We start from the raw sequence: 17,586 nt of genomic DNA on the forward strand, positions 1-17,586 counted from the left end.
ACATTAAGTTATTTATTACGCTTTGGGGGGGGGGGGGGGGGGGGGGTGTTCAGGGATTTCACCATGAGGCCAATGGTGACTTTAAAACAGTTGGAGTTGAATGTTTTTGTTCTTTTATCCCTGTTCCTGCAGGAGGCCTTTTGGTAGGCCGTCATTGTAAATAAGAGTTTGTTCTTAACAGACTTGCCTCGTTAAAGGTTAAATGAAATGGCTGTGATGGATCACCATTGTAGTTAATCCACAATACTGACAGTGAAAAGGAAGCCTGTACAGGAATATACCAAAACATGCATCCTGTTTGCAACAAGACACTAAAGTAATACTGCAAAAAAATGTGATGCAATTAACATTGTATTCAGGACGAAGTTATGTTCGGGGTAAATCCAACACATTACTGAGTACCACGCTCCATATTTTCAAGCATAGTGGTGGCTGCATCATGTTATGGGTATGCTTGTAATTGTTAAGGACTGGGGAGTTTTTCAGGATAAAGAATGTAGCTAAGCACAGGCAAAATCCTAGATGACAAGGTGGTTGTCTGCTTTCCACCAGACACTGGGAGATGAATTCACCTTACAGCAGGACAATAACCTAAAACACAAGGACAAATCTACATTGGAGTTGCTTACTAAGAAGCCAGTGATTGTTCCTGAGTGGCAATTTTGACTTAAATCTATGGAAAGACCTGAATATTTGTCAAGCAATAATCAACAACTAATTTAACAGAAGTTTGAAAAGAATAATAGGTTAATGTTGCACAATCCAGGTGTGGAATCTTAGACTTACCCAGAAAGACTCAGCTGTAATTGATGCCAAAGGTGACTCATATGTGTTGACTTGTGGGGGTTGAATACTTATCTAATCAAGAGATGCATTTGATTTGTCAGGTGTATGGTGTCGCTCGTTGACAAAAAATGACAAATCTTTTTGAATCCGTTCTGCGTAAAGTTAAGGGGTGCGACTACTTTCTGAAGGCACTCTAGAGCCATCACTTGTGTTCATGGTTGTCACACTCACTGCTTAGTTCAGGGACCTCATATCATCTGCTACAGGGCTCTTTGCAGCGAGAATGTGCACCACTGCAACGTGACCACCTGTTGGTGTAAAGTGTGCTTGATTTGACCCTCTGTAGGAATGGAACGCAGATTGACTTCCTGGCTGTGGATGAGAACTTTGTGATGCAGGGGTTCATCAACCTGGAGACCATTAAGACCATCAAACCAGTAAGCATCCATGTACTTCCTGTATTTCATGTGGATTTTTGATCAGGTCAACTGTGGTGTTATTAGTCATTCGATCTTTCTAAAAGCAGTATCTCCTCTCTGCAGGGTGATGAGATTGAGGTGGAGTGCACCTATAACACAGCCACTCGCAAAGGAATCACGCAGTTGGGGCTGGCCACCACTGATGAGATGTGTCTGGCCTTTATCATCTACTACCCAGCCAGTAAATGAGAACTTGTTCTCAACTAGTCTACCAGGTGAAGAATAATAATAATAATCTGTTTATAGACTGGAACTGTCTGGTTGGTTCAGTGGATAGTCCAGACTATGTAAACATCATGTCTGTGCCCCACAGAGGTATTGTGGAGATGTTGAAGACTAAAGCTTGGGACCAGGCGTCCATTGCTGAGCATGAGGCCACAATGAAGAAGGTCCCTCAGATTGGTTTAATCAGCAACGAACATGTAAGCATCCACTCAATGACAATGCTGCAACATCCAAACCTACAGTTTATTATGTTCCTCTGCTCCTCCTACAGAGTAACTACACCATATATGAGGGAAGCATCCTCAACATGATGGCTAGCCCTTCCGTGAGTTGCAGGAGTGATCCAACAGGCCTGGGTCTGTGAAGAGTTAATTGGCAACAATAGCTTCTGGTTCAGAAGGCTGAATGTTTTCAAAATGTGTCTCCCATGCAATAGTAGAAAGTGTCAACTGTTTATTCATGATCCATTCAGACACCTTCCTATGATTTATGTTAAATGTCTTACCATGTGCAATAATATTTTTGATAAAATGTCATTGACACTATATTAATCCTTGTGGAAGTAGACCACAGAGCCTGTCATGCTATTTCACTGAGTTTTTATGAGTTGGCTGGCTAGGTAGACGGTACTAGAGTTTGGCTTTATGGACCCAATAACACTGCAATATGTACAGTTGAATGTTTGTGCTGTAGTGTTCAGGCGTTCCACCTTAAACATCTTGACCACAGTAAAAGTCCAGCCCTCGCTGCCCTAGCTCTTTGTTCAAACTAATTAGTGATTCTATGGCCTTATGAGTCTAGAATTTTCTGTGCAGTCTAATTTTGGTTTGACTAAAACACATTTCATCCTTGACGAATGCCACAAGTAAATTAACAGAATTATAGTCACTGATTTCCTTTTTTCCATATTTAACAGTAGACTATTTTCTCCAGCTCTTATTCATTTTTAGTGACTGTCTTTAGCCTTCCTGCTTTATCAATTGTAATATGAACTATCATTTTTATTGTTTTTATCATGCACAGAATTTTGATGCAGATTTTTATTGACGGCAAAATCTGAGAACCGGAACTCTTAACGCTAGAATCCTTTATTTTAAATTGTGTACCCCATTTATTCTTGGAGAATATATCTCGGGCCTATAAATGCCTCTGGCTTAGTTCAACTGTCGTACCCCACCAGAATCCAAAATGTACACCTTTTCTACGCCAGTGTTTGTGCACCGTATCGCCTCAACGGTTACATATCTGGCCTTTTTCCTCAGCTTTTTATCAAAATGAACACTGTTGCAGAGTATCTTAGATGTGGCCACATGTTGCTGCTGAGAAGGTAATTACATTCATCTCCAATACAGCTGACTCTTCATACAGCCTGTACTGCCTTTCCAGCTGCTTGTCAGCCATCAAGTATTCAAGATGTTTAACTTCAAATACATACATCTTCCCTGTATTCTACGTTTTGTATCATGATGCAAAATGCATCATACATGGATGAGTTCTGTATTTTGAAAGTTACATATTTTAACTGGATGTCTGACAAGCGAAAACATGTCAATGGAAAAACAAAACAAATACGAGTCCCGCCGAGTGTTTTCTTAAATGGAGGAAAACAAAACAAATACGAGTCCCGCCGAGTGTTTTCTTAAATGGAGGAATACAAAACAAATACGAGTCCCGCCGAGTGTTTTCTTAAATGGAGGAAAACAAAACAAATACGAGTCCCGCCGAGTGTTTTCTTAAATGGAGGAAAACAAAACAAATACGAGTCCCGCCGAGTGTTTTCTTAAATGGAGGAAAACAAAACAAATACGAGTCCCGCCGAGTGTTTTCTTAAATGGAGGAAAACAAAACAAATACGAGTCCCGCCGAGTGTTTTCTTAAATGGAGGAAAACAAAACAAATACGAGTCCCGCCGAGTGTTTTCTTAAATGGAGGAAAACAAAACAAATACGAGTCCCGCCGAGTGTTTTCTTAAATGGAGGAATATAAAACAAATACGAGTCCCGCCGAGTGTTTTCTTAAATGGAGGAAAACAAAACAAATACGAGTCCCGCCGAGTGTTTTCTTAAATGGAGGAAAACAAAACAAATACGAGTCCCGCCGAGTGTTTTCTTAAATGGAGGAAAACAAAACAAATACGAGTCCCGCCGAGTGTTTTCTTAAATGGAGGAAAATAAAACAAATACGAGTCCCGCCGAGTATTTTCTTAAATGGAGGAAAACAAAACAAATACGAGTCCCGCCGAGTATTCTCTTAAATGTAGGAAAACAAAACAAATACGAGTCCCGCCGAGTATTTTCTTAAATGGAGGAAAACAAAACAAATACGAGTCCCGCCGAGTGTTTTCTTAAATGGAGGAAAACAAAACAAATACGAGTCCCGCCGAGTATTCTCTTAAATGGAGGAAAACAAAACAAATACGAGTCCCGCCGAGTGTTTTCTTAAATGTAGGAAAACAAAACAAATACGAGTCCCGTCGAGTGTTTTCTTAAATGGAGGAAAACAAAACAAATACTAGTCCCGCCGAGTATTCTCTTAAATGGAGGAAAACAAAACAAATACGAGTCCCGTCGAGTGTTTTCTTAAATGGAGGAAAACAAAACAAATACGAGTCCCGCCGAGTGTTTTCTTAAATGGAGGAAAACAAAACAAATACGAGTCCCGCCTAATATTTTCTTAAATGGAGGAAAACAAAACAAATACGAGTCCCGCCGAGTATTTTCTTAAATGGAGGAAAACAAAACAAATACGAGTCCCGCCGAGTGTTTTCTTAAATGGAGGAAAACAAAACAAATACGAGTCCCGCCGAGTGTTTTCTTAAATGGAGGAAAACAAAACAAATACGAGTCCCGCCGAGTGTTTTCTTAAATGGAGGAAAACAAAACAAATACGAGTCCCGCCGAGTATTTTCTTAAATGGAGGAAAACAAAACAAATACGAGTCCCGCCGAGTATTTTCTTAAATGGAGGAAAACAAAACAAATACGAGTCCCGCCGAGTATTCTCTTAAATGGAGGAAAACAAAACAAATACAAGTCCCGTCGAGTGTTTTCTTAAATGGAGGAAAACAAAACAAATACGAGTCCCGCCGAGTGTTTTCTTAAATGGAGGAAAACAAAACAAATACGAGTCCCGCCGAGTATTTTCTTAAATGGAGGAAAACAAAACAAATACGAGTCCCGCCGAGTGTTTTCTTAAATGGAGGAAAACAAAACAAATACGAGTCCCGCCGAGTGTTTTCTTAAATGGAGGAAAACAAAACAAATACGAGTCCCGCCGAGTATTTTCTTAAATGGAGGAAAACAAAACAAATACGAGTCCCGCCGAGTGTTTTCTTAAATGGAGGAAAACAAAACAAATACGAGTCCCGCCGAGTGTTTTCTTAAATGGAGGAAAACAAAACAAATACGAGTCCCGCCGAGTGTTTTCTTAAATGGAGGAAAACAAAACAAATACGAGTCCCGCCGAGTATTTTCTTAAATGGAGGAAAACAAAACAAATATGAGTCCCGCCGAGTATTCTCTTAAATGGAGGAAAACAAAACAAATACGAGTCCCGCCGAGTATTTTCTTCATGGAGGAAAACGAAACTGACGGACCTACCTGAATTAACCCAACAGAATTAACGCAGCAGTTGAGAATACGGTTCGGATAAGAAAATGGTAGTTTTCAATAACTGTGGTCCCCGACGCTGCCACTCGTTGGAGCTGAACCGTTCTAGGCACCACTTTAGAAACTATCAGTCCGGACAAACCATCAGTATTATAACACCGGTACTCAGTTCCTCAGCTCCTGCCAAAGTCATGCTCAGCACCACAACGGAGAAAGACCTGGCACGGCAGTGTAAACACTTTCCCCTGTCAGGTTCTGAATGTCCAAAGTGAAGGAAATTCTGCTTAACACGGACCGTGTTTCTCTTCTACATCCCTTAATGTGACACGGCATCAGGCTTCTTCCCTCTGCTGGTTGTCATAAATCATGAATGCGTTTGGCATCTTTTACCAAACTATTCACATATGGACAAATAACGTTTTAGCAGAGAGTTTGCATTAGTTTAATGTGGTGCTTGTCAATGCTACCTCAAACATCATTTACATTTCTCAAGGAAAGCAAGGACCATACAGCCTCACCTTCCCAAAGACATTTTCAATATTGCACAATGTTTACAATTAGCTTCATTCATGGACAAATAATAGTTTTAAAGCATGTAAACAGCTGGAACTTCCCCAAAAAGTAGATGTCCGAGCTTAACTAATGTATAGGGGTTAGGAAGGGAAACGTTATGTCCAAAGCACAAGTGAACAACAATGCTATACCCCCCCCCCCCCCCCCCTCAATAAGGCATGACATGCTTGAGACTGAGGAGCAGGATAATAAGGGAACAATTCCTGTTATGTCAGAATATAACTGATGTTTTGTTTTATCTGCATGAGATCTGGTTTGTCAGATTGTCGAACATTTACAGCAAGTGTTACTGCGACAGCCGATTTGAATGGTTCCAAAACTGTTGCAGTAGAAGTACATTATTCAACTGATTGTTCGAGTTGTCCTTCCCCAATGAGTCGTTTAAATTGCTCAAGGGAGGACATAGTATTTCAGACGTTAAGACCTGGTGATATTTTTCCTCAAGTACCATTATACTGTTCATCACGTGGCACAAACAATGAGATGTATAGGACAATCCTGATTATAACTGGTTGGTTCGAGCCCTGAAAGCTGATTGGCTGACAGCCGTTGTATATCACGGTTATGACAAAACATGTATTTTTACTGCTCTAATTACATTGGTAACCCGTTAATAATAACAATAAGGCACCTCGGGGGTTTGTGATATATGGCCAACAAATAGCTCTTAGCCGTGGTATGTTGGCCATATACCACACCTCCTCGGGCCTTATTGCTTAATTAATGTTGTGCCACGTGTATTTCCACCCATCTGATGTACTTGACATATACCTATGGAGACATGCACACGTAAAAATAAACATCACCTTACACATTAACATCAGAGTTTGGATTGGGGGACAGGAGGGAGCAGATTACATTTTCACTTCAAAATATATTGACAATAAAATAATATACATGAAACACACTCCTTTTGAGTCTTTCTTCCTCTCCGTGAATGGATAAACTTACTGGAGCAGACATGGACCCCAAGTAGCACAGAGAGATAGTGCCATGTGTTACAGAGAACAGAGAGAGATGAATGATTGGGAAGAAATGCTTTAGGGGTAATCATGGCACAGGGCGACGTAAGAGCTATAGGAGGATAGGTCATCTTAAGAGCTATAGGAGGAGATAGGTCATCTTTGCTGTTCGTTTGTGCAGAATATTCCCCCTTCACCAGTTAGTTGAGAATTCCAGCCTCGGTCACAGTCAGTGAGGAGTGTTCTCAGGGTCAGTAACACGTTCCCTCTGTGTCTCTTGGTGAATCACTGGATATACTGTACAGATGGGCACAACACTGAATGAATCTGTGATTACAATATGTGTGGACATGTTTCATTGAAGCTTTTGCTCCAGCAAGTCCTCGCTTGGTTTGAATTTTCTGGGTGTGTTGTAATAGAGTGCCTGATAGATCAAAGGTCATAGGGAGGTCATGGATGCAAATTGCCATGACAACCAATAAGTACATCACTGCTGGGCCAATAGGGCGCTCCGATTAGCCTTCATCTTCTCCAGGCGCTTGGCCAGGTGGCTGTTACTGGCCTCCAGCTCATCAATCCTGTCCAGGGCAGACCTCAGCTAGAGAGAACGGAGAGAAAAGGTTTAGAGTTTGAGACGGGAGAAGCAACCTGAAGGCAACAACGTATACCTGGTGTAGACTTGATACCAAAACATGTGGGCTTGACATACTAGATATGACCCAATGACTTGTGGGTTCTGTGATTCTGTTTTTGTAAACCTGACATTATAGTAGCCTACCTCTCTCTGTAGCTTGCGTTTCTCCACTTTGAGCTCGTCCTCTACTTTCTCTGCGCTCTCAGAGGCCGACTTGTAACGAGTCACCTGACCCTCCAACCGGATGATCTGGCCAAGAGAGAAATGAAGGGGTGAATAAATGGATTGATGGATGAAATGTGATGTGCCTCATACTAGACTGAACACATTACTTACTTAATATTCCATGGAGCTCCTAGTGGAGAAAATGGTCAAAAGTCTCCAACCCAGACTGTACAAGATACTACTTATTATCTCACGTGATTGGTCAGGTGTTTCATGGATATAGTCATACATGTCTTCCTCTGTCTAGGAACTAAAACGGTACTTACATTCTGTTCCAGGGCTGTGACTTCCTGTTCTGATTTCACCAGTTTAAACTTGAGGTCACTGATTTGCCGGTTGGCATCCCCTGTAGAAGAAGAAATAAAGATAGAAGGATGTGAGTCAAATATTGTTGTATAGGTTTGCATAATGTATACTCCACTTACACACTTGACAAAGTACACTAGGGAGACAGCCAGGTAAAAGGCTAGATCTGTCTTAGTAAAGGTGAAATGTGACTCACTCTGTAAGTCGAGGATGTGGGGGTCCATGCCGTTCTCAAGTCTGTCCTCCTCAGGACTCAAACCCTCTGTCCCGTTCCTCTGTTTCCCCTCCAGCTGAGACTTCAGCCTCTTCACCTGATCAGCTAAACTCTCCCTCTCATCAACTATTTTCCTCAGTCTGACTTCTGCAATACAAACAGACAGCTGACTTTGAATCAACAGCATGAAATTCTAATAGTTGGTTAGTAAAAGGGTAGTTTGAGTAGTCGAGATCAGCAATAGAGTAGTTTGAGTAGTCGAGATCAGTAATAGAGTAGTTTGAGTAGTCGAGATCAGTAATAGAGTAGTTTTGTACGTCAACATTTACCACACAGTTCAATTAACAGCCTTGTTTTTCTAGTTTCTAATCTGTATAATTTTTTTATACATACAACACATTGTACTTAATTACTCAGATGTTTTTTATATATATATACACAGTACTAGTCAAACGTTTGGACACACCTACTCATTCAGGGGGTTTTCTTTATTTTTACTATTTTCTACATTGTAGAATAATAGTGAAGACATAAAAACTATGAAATAACACATATGGAATCATGTAGTAACCAAAAAAGTGTTAAACAAATCAAAATAGATTTTAGATTCTTCAAAGTAGCCACCCTTTGCCTTGATGAGAGCTTTGCACACTCTTGGCATTCTCTCAACCAGCTTCATGAGGAATGCTTTTCCAGCAGCCTTGAAGGAGTTCCCACATATGCTGGGCACTTGTTGCTGCTTTTCCTTCACTGCGGTCCAACTCATCCCAAACCATTTCAATTGGGTTGAGGTCGGGTGATGGTGGAGGCTAGGTCATCTGATGCACACTCCATCACTCTCCTTGGTAAACTAGCCCTTACACAGCCTGGAGGTGTGTATTAGGTCATTGTCCTTTTGAAAAACAAATGATAGTCCCACTAAGCGCAAGCCAGATGGGACGGCATATCGCTGCAGAATGCTGTGGTAGCCATGCTGGTTAAGTGTGCCTTTAATTATAAATAATTCACTGACAGTGTCACCAGCAAAGCACCATCACACCCCCTCTTCCATGCTTCATGGTGGGAACCACACATACGGAGATCATCCATTCACCTACTCTGTGTCTCACAAAGACACTGCTGTTGGAACAACAACAAAAAAAATCACAAATTTGGACTCATCAGACCAAAGGACAGATTTCCACCGGTCTAATGTCCATTGCTCTTTTTTCTTGGCAAGTCTCTTCTTATTATTGGTGTCCTTTAGTAGTGGTTTCTTTGCAGCAATTCAACCATGAAGGCCTGATTCACGCAGTCTCCTCTGAACAGTTGATGTTGAGGTGTGTCTGTTACTTGAAATCTGTGAAGAATCTATTTGGGCTGCAATTTCTGAGTCTGGTAACTCTAATGAGCTTACTCTTGGGGTGGCAGGTAGCCTAGTGGTTAGAGTGTTGGACTTGTAACCAAAAGGTTGCAAGATCAAATCCCTGAGCTGACAAGGTAAAAATCTGTCATTCTGCCCCTGAACAAGGCAGTTAACCAGGCTGTCTAGGCCTGTTGACTAGGCTGTCATTGAAAATAAGAATTTGTTCATAACTGACTTGCCTAGTTAAATAAAGGTGACATTTAAAAAAATAATTACTCTTGGTCTTCCTTTCCTGTGGCGGTCCTCATGAGAGACAGTTTCATCATAGCGCTTGATGGTTTTTGTGACTGCACTTGTAAAAAATGTAAAACCTTCTTGAAATTTTATGGATTGACTGACCTTAATGTCCTAATGTCCTAAAGATGGACTGTCATTTTTCTTTGCTTATTTGAGCTGTTCTTTCCATAATATGGACTTGGTCTTTTACCAAATAGGACTATCTTCTGTATACCACCCCTACCATGTCACAACACAACTGATTGACTCAAACACATTAAGAAGGAAAGAAATTCCACAAATGAACTTTTAACAAGGGACACCTGTTCATTTAAATGTATTCCAGGTGCCTACCTCATGAAGCTAGTTGAGAGAATGCCAAGAGTGTGCAAAGCTGTCATCAATTCAAAGAGTGGCTACTTTGAAGAATCTCAAATATAAACAATATGTTGATTTGTTGAACACTTTTTTACGACACGATTCATACACGTGTTATTTCATAGTTGTGATGTCTTCACTATTATTTAAAAATGTAGGAAATAGTAGAAAGAAAACCCCTGGAATGAGTAGGTGTGTCCAAACTTTTGACTGGGACTGTATAAATAAACACTATATACTTAATTCATTGCAATAATAAAACATTTCACCCAAATGATCACAATCTGCAGTTCATTGAAAACCTGAGAATATGGACACAGTCGCTTACCGCTGAAATACTGTACAGTGTGTTGGAGGGACTGTGAGTATGGATGAAAAGAGTTTTAAACAGCTGACACATACAAATGAGTGGAGATAACATGTCATGGGATTGATATATTCTCCCACTTATTACCTATTTAATCATGTAATTGTTATCTAGTATGTTGCATGTAAAAACCTGACAGATGAACAATACAGAATTGTTGTTGTGTAATATAATCCTACCCGCTGTGCATGAATGGAAGCTTGGTGAGGTTTTATGGAAGCCAGAAATCAGTATGCAATAGTGCAAAATAAAACAAAACCAATCGCTCTTCAACATGGTCCATTTATTCAAGGCACTAAATAAGTCATTAAATAAAACATGTAATTCCTTTGAGTAAAACAAAGAAACCCACAGAGACTGGCTGCAACCCCAGTCAGTAGTCTATTACACATCAAATAACACTTTGAGACTAGAGTGATCATCAACTAGTTTACTTTGCAAGGATCTTTGCCCTTGCCCTTCCTATTGCCCCTTTGTCCCTTTCTTACACCGCTCTCCTGTTTCTGGGCTTCTTCCACTGGGGGGCGCTCTCTCCCCTCCTCCACCGCCTCGGGTAATGGCTGTATCTCTTGGCCAAGTGCCGAGGGTCCGGGTGAGGAGCTGATGTGCTCTTCTTCTACAGGTAGATAGGTTTCCTCCTCTTTCACAAGTAGAACGGCTTCTTCACAACTGTCTATATGTCCAGCGGAGGCCCCATCGTTTAACTCATTGTCTCCCCCTGCTGGTGAACTTGTTGAAGCCTCCCCCTGTTCTGTCTGTTGCTCCTCCTGAATGGCTTCCTGCTGGAGATTCTCCTCATAGATGTTCTCCTCAATGATGCACCATTCTTCTCTCTCTACACGACTGGGTGGTTCTGATTGGATCCTGTCTGGGCTGGGCTCTACCTCCTCTGTCCTGTCTGAGATAACCTCTCCACTAGAGTCGCTGATCCTCTGAGTTAGAGCTACATCCAGTGAGTTCTCCGTCAGTACTTGATCACTCTGGGATTGTTTACATGTACATTTACAGGTACATCCTTGTTTCTCCCTTGATTCTGCTACATCCATCTTCTGATCACCTCGAACTCCTGGTAAGGTATTTTCTAAGCTGGTCTCTAGCCTCTCTGGTAAATCAGGGATCACCTGTTGGTCTAGTCTAGTCTTCCCCTCATCTGTTATGATAGGTGTAACCGTTTTGTCAGAGATAGTGGATGGGGGCTTCTTTGCCTGAAGCTCTTTAGTATTTGGTTCATCTTCCTTCATGCCACATGCAGATTCCTGCCAAATCTGATCTGGCTTGCTCTCCACTGAACTCGACTCCAGCTCTTCAACCCTCTCAGATAATTTCTGTCCGTCAGAGTCTGTGATCTTTGGCACAGTTTCCACAGAGCTTTCTGTACTGAAATGATCATTCTTATGTTGCTGAAGTTCTAGATAATTCTGTGTATCTTTCTCAAATTCACTTAAAGTGTTTATTATGAGTGGATCTGTCTTGATTCCAACCTCGTCAGGACATTCAGAGATAAACAGTTCAATAGAGACTGTAGATGAGATAGCAGATGTTCCAGTAGATGTTACTTGGCCAGTCTCTGCCTGATGCTCTGCAGGATGCCCTGGATTATTCTTCATCTCCATCCCTATTGTTTCTGTTTTCTTTAATGATCCCTGAGAGATCTGATTTGGGCTGGTCTTTGCCTCCCCTAGACATACAGAAATCTTTAGAATCATCTTAATCATCTCAGATTCCGTGATCCTTGAGTTTTCTGGAATGACTTGACCTTTAGTCCCAGGATCATACTCCTGGGTGTTCTCTCCTTGCAGGTCACTTTGAGATTCACTTTGGATTTGACTAAGAGTTGCCTCTGTCTCATCGCAGAGAGTTGGACCAGAGATGTCCTGTTCTTCAGTAGACACAGCTGTGAGAAGCTCTGTGTTTTCCCGTCCTTTCTCAAGGTTTGTGATTTCCTCACATTGTCCGTCAGTGCCACCGCTTACTGGTACAGCTTCCTGGTTACTTTCTCCACTGTTTTCCTCATTCTCTGCCTGTTCCTGGGATTCTGGTTCAAATCCTCTTTGATTCAACCCCTCTCCATTGTCACTGCCACCATCTGTATATTCCTTTTGAACCAAAATGGCTCCTTCAAGTTCAGCAGGTTCCACCAGAGTTTCTGTGTCGCAGTATTGGGGTTTCTCTACTTCATATTCAATCTGAGTCTCTTTGTCACCAAAATGCACCAAAATGGCTTCTTCAGGTACAGCAACATCCACCTGGGTCTCTTGGTCACAGTACTTGGACTGCTCTGCTTCAGTGTCTGTTTGTTGCTGCAGGCTGTCACTCAACTTGTCTTGGTTCAACTTGTCCGAAGATTCTATCTCCAGTAGTGCCCTCTCCTGGTCATGTGAGTAGTTGTCAGCCTCATGTAGAAGTCTGCCTCCCCCTGGTGTCCTCACCTCGCCATGGTCCAACTGCATCTCTGGTGCTTTGCCTGGAAGATCACAGGGAATAGATTGGAGGGCCAGACACAGGTCATTCTTCAACGTCTGACAGTGCAAGCACGGAAATTCAATGATCGCTGGAGGGGAATTAATTTGGAGACATTTGTAGAGAATAGAATCAAGGCCTTGATCCCGGCTGAATTAGAATGCAGAATCAGCAACTGACTCAACAGGATGAATTAACATTATGATGATACTCCCACGGAGGACAATAGTACAAAACAATGACGTCAGAAAAAAAGAAAAAGAAAGTCAACCATTATCGTTTTGTATCCCATCATGCAACACAAACATAGCCCTGACATTTCTAACGGTGGTTCATCCGAATGACAGAAGACAAGTGAAATAAAACACATGACTGCACAATATCATTCAACATGATTCGAGTAGGATGGTGGTAAATAAGCAGAGATCAGATATGAGCAACTGCAACGGTGGGTTATTTTCTTACCAAGCATGCTCTCCCCACCATGAGATGGCTGGGACTCCTGAGCCAATCGGGAGGTAGAGTCTGCACTGCAAGGCCCGTCAATCATCTGTCCTGCATCCCCATTGGTGGTTACTTCAGGTGACAGCACTATCCCATGTTTCTGATTTAGGAGAGAACGAGTCAAATAAAGCTGAATAATCTTTCAGAAAGTATTTTTCCCATTAGAACTTCCTATTGTTCTAGTGTTTGCTGACATGTGCACGGAGGCCCTCTTGGAAGTCATGATGAGGAAACCTTCCCTCGGCAGGACTTCAAGGTGCTGTACCTTCAGAGTGTCTTTGAGGTGGACCACCTGATCCCTGAGCTTATCCCGCTCATCCCGCACGCCGGCGTCTGAGAATTCCCTCTGCCTCTCTAAGGCCTGAGCCATACCCAAGCAGCAGCAGCAGGGGGAGGAGGAGGAGGAGGAGGAGGAAGAGGAGGAGGAGGAGGAGGAGGAATAGTGGGTAAAGAAGGGAAGGATAAACACAGTAAAGGAAGAGAGAAGCATTGAGGGGAAAAAAGAGATACAGTGAAAATGTCTTGGTTAGTTTGGAGCGTTAAACTTGAGTAGCTGACAGAGGAATGGAAGCGTTTTCTGTAGAACGTCCTGGAACAATGATCCGGCTAGCGGTTTGGGGTTCACCCCCTATTCCGCGAGCGTACCCCAATCTTTTTCTCCTTCCATCCGAGGGTCTCCTGCAGGTCGGAGATCTCCCTAACACAGCTGTCCCGTTTGAGACGGAGCTGGCCCACCTCCTGGCCACGGGACGAAAGCAAGATGGAGGAGAAGAAGGGACAGAGGAGAAGGGACAGAGGAGAAGGGACAGAGGAGAAGGGAGGGACAATCAGCATGCAGAGAGTTTGCAGCAGGAAAAGAGACTACAGCAAGTTTAGCAAGAGACCTAAGTTAGATCTATGTTAGTGTGATGTTCTGAGTGGAAGTACTGTTTTTGTTACCGTATTGTTGTTAGCAGGAAGTCTTTGCGATGACCTGAGTACTCACGGTTAACAGTTCTTCACTCTGTTTCAGCGTCTCTCTCATCTCGTTAAACTGGCGCTGCAGAACACTGTGGGCGTGCCTCTCCCTCTCAAACTCCTTGGCCTTGTCGTTGTACTCTCGTTTAGACTCGTACAGCTGCTCCTCCAGCTCAATGAGCGAGTCCTTCAGCGTGTCCACCTGGTACATGAGGTTGGACTTCTCGTTGTGTAGCTGGGCGTTGGACACCATGGCCTTACGGTACTTCTCCTCAGACTCCACCAGGGAGTCCTGTTGAGAGACAAAATGGAGGACAGTGGAGGGGTGAGAGGTCAGGGGAGAAACAAAGCAAAACAGTTAAGCAGTTAATATCTCAAAAACAACTACGCAGACGTTGTTCGTCTTCAACCGTGGAATAGTTACTGTAATAATCAGAAGTGTTTCTGGAGTCAACAAATGAATTGTAAAAACATGGACGTTAGATCTCTTTCCCAGATATACCGTATGGTCCTACTCACAGAAGTCTCTCTATGGTCCTACCTTTATCTCTCGAATGGAGGCCTCTGTCTCTACTGAGATAGAGGTGTCACAGCTGCCTCTGCGAGAGGAGGGCCCTCCCAGCGATGCTAGAGTGGCTGCTGAGAGGGTAGAGGCAGTCCTGGAACCCTGGGAGGAAACAGGACAGGGCCGTCTTGAAGGCTGTTTCACAACAGTCATATTCCCTACTTCATCTTTAATAGATTAAAAGCTAGAGTTTCAGATCAGGTGTGTGACCCGTACCTTTTCCAGGAAGTCCCTGTCTGATCTCTCCTCCACCTGTAGAGGGTAAACCAACTTGGTTACTCTTAGGAGAGGATAAGGAGAGGAGATACACATATTTACAATGTCACAAATGTAGTTGATTGACACACCGTAAATCCAGGCCATGCCCATACTGTATCCGTCTGTCACGCCCTGGTCTTAGTATTTTGTGTTTTTCTTTATTATTTTGGTCAGGCCAGGGTGTGACATGGGTTAATTATGTGGTGTGGTTTGTCTAGGTTTTTTTTGTAGGTTATGGGATTGTGGTTTAGTGAAGTAGTCTAGGTAAGTCTATGGCTGCCTAAATATGGTTCCCAATCAGAGACAATGATAAACACCTGCCTCTGCTTGAGAACCACTCTAGGCAACCATATTCTTTGAGTGTTTCGTGGGTGATTGTTCCTGTCTCTGTGTTTGTTGCACCAGATAGGGCTGTTTCGGTTTCTTGTTTTGTATATTGTTCATTTTTCATCTTTTATTAAAGATGTATAAAGATAACAATGCTGCAAATTGGTCCTCCTCTCTTTCAACAGAAGAAAACCGTAACAGAATCACCCACCAGAACAGGACCAAGCAGCATGGTGACAGTGGCGGCAGCAGGAACAGCGAAGTCAGGACTATACGACTTGGGAGGAAATAGACAGGTGGGCGGGCGGTTGACCCAGGGAGAGTGCCATAGACTTACCTAGACTACTTCACTAAACCACAATCCCATAACCTACAAATAACCCATAGACAAAACACACCACATAAATACCCATGTCACACCCTGGCCTGACCAAAATAATAAAGAAAATACTAAGACCAGGGCGTGACAGCGTCTCTGTATATCCACACACTGCATCACAACAAGCATCATAGAGTCATGCTTAACCCTCTCTGGATCACCATCTGATTCTGAGCCACGGAACCACTGGACACTACAGACTTACTCATTATATCTACTGGACACTACAGAGTTACTCATATTATATCCACTGGACACTACAGAGTTAATCATATTATATCTACTGGACACTACAGACTTACTCATATTATATCCACTGGACACTACAGAGTTACTCATATTATATCTACTGGACACTACAGACTTACTCATATTATATCTACTGGACACTACAGACTTACTCATATTATATCCACTGGACACTACAGAGTTACTCATATTATATCTACTGGACACTACAGACTTAATCATATTATATCTACTGGACACTACAGAGTTACTCATATTATATCTACTGGACACTACAGACTTAATCATATTATATCTACTGGACACTACAGACTTAATCATATTATATCCACTGGACACTACAGAGTTAGTCATATTATATCTACTGGACACTACAGACTTACTCATATTATATCTACTGGACACTACAGACTTACTCATATTATATCTACTGGACACTACAGACTTAATCATATTATATCCACTGGACACTACAGACTTAATCATATTATATCTACTGGACACTACAGACTTACTCATATTATATCTACTGGACACTACAGACTTAATCATATTATATCCACTGGACACTACAGACTTACTCATATTATATCCACTGGACACTACAGAGTTACTCATATTATATCCACTGGACACTACAGACTTACTCATATTATATCCACTGGACACTACAGACTTACTCATATTATATATACTGGACACTACAGACTTAATCATATTATATCCACTGGACACTACAGACTTAATCATATTATATCCACTGGACACTACAGAGTTAGTCATATTATATCTACTGGACACTACAGACTTACTCATATTATATCTACTGGACACTACAGAGTTACTCATATCACTGGACACTACAGAGTTAGTCATATCATATCCACTGGACACTACAGAGTTAATCATATCACTGGACACTACAGTTAATCATATCACTGGACACTACAGTTAATCATATCACTGGACACTACAGAGTTAATCATATCACTGGACACTACAGTTAATCATATCACTGGACACTACAGAGTTAATCATATCACTGGACACTACAGAGTTAATCTTATCATATCACTGGACACTACAGAGTTAGTCATATCATATCCACTGGACACTACAGAGTTAGTCATATCACTGGACACTACAGTTAATCATATCACTGGACACTACAGTTAATCATATCACTGGACACTACAGAGTTAGTCATATCATATCCACTGGACACTACAGAGTTAGTCATATCATATCCACTGGACACTACAGAGTTAGTCATATCATATCACTGGACACTACAGAGTTAGTCATATCATATCACTGGACACTACAGAGTTAGTCATATCACTGGACACTACAGTTAATCATATCACTGGACACTACAGAGTTAATCTTATCATATCACTGGACACTACAGAGTTAATCTTATCATATCACTGGACACTACAGAGTTAATCTTATCATATCACTGGACACTACAGAGTTAATCTTATCATATCACTGGACACTACAGAGT

At 41.9% G+C, this 17,586-nt stretch overlaps 1 protein-coding gene across 21 annotated transcripts in view; it reads right to left on the reverse strand.

Moving 5' to 3' along the window:
* Nucleotides 1-5,515: 5,515 nt before the first annotated feature.
* The window catches only part of LOC110517899 (leucine-rich repeat flightless-interacting protein 2-like), a 42,271-nt gene continuing 30,200 nt past the window's right edge, over nt 5,516-17,586 (reverse strand). For 18 of the 21 annotated variants that reach the window (XM_036982473.1, XM_036982468.1, XM_036982465.1 and 15 more), the window contains 7 exons: nt 15,080-15,115; nt 14,840-14,965; nt 14,327-14,590; nt 13,987-14,079; nt 13,607-13,702; nt 13,303-13,441; nt 10,638-12,841 (listed from right to left, as the gene is read on the reverse strand). In XM_036982473.1, the coding sequence (XP_036838368.1) occupies nt 10,803-12,841; nt 13,303-13,441; nt 13,607-13,702; nt 13,987-14,079; nt 14,327-14,590; nt 14,840-14,965; nt 15,080-15,115 (2,793 nt within the window). In that variant the 3' untranslated portion in view covers nt 10,638-10,802. Of the gene's footprint in view, nt 7,231-7,410; nt 7,516-7,757; nt 7,838-7,993; nt 8,159-10,637; nt 12,842-13,302; nt 13,442-13,606; nt 13,703-13,986; nt 14,080-14,326; nt 14,591-14,839; nt 14,966-15,079; nt 15,116-17,586 lie in introns of those variants that run through there. The other 3 variants (XM_036982486.1, XM_036982472.1, XM_036982476.1) reach the window with 3 other exon arrangements.

This window comes from Oncorhynchus mykiss, chromosome 7, assembly GCF_013265735.2.
Source record: "Oncorhynchus mykiss isolate Arlee chromosome 7, USDA_OmykA_1.1, whole genome shotgun sequence".
Taxonomy (NCBI): Eukaryota; Metazoa; Chordata; class Actinopteri; order Salmoniformes; family Salmonidae; genus Oncorhynchus; species Oncorhynchus mykiss.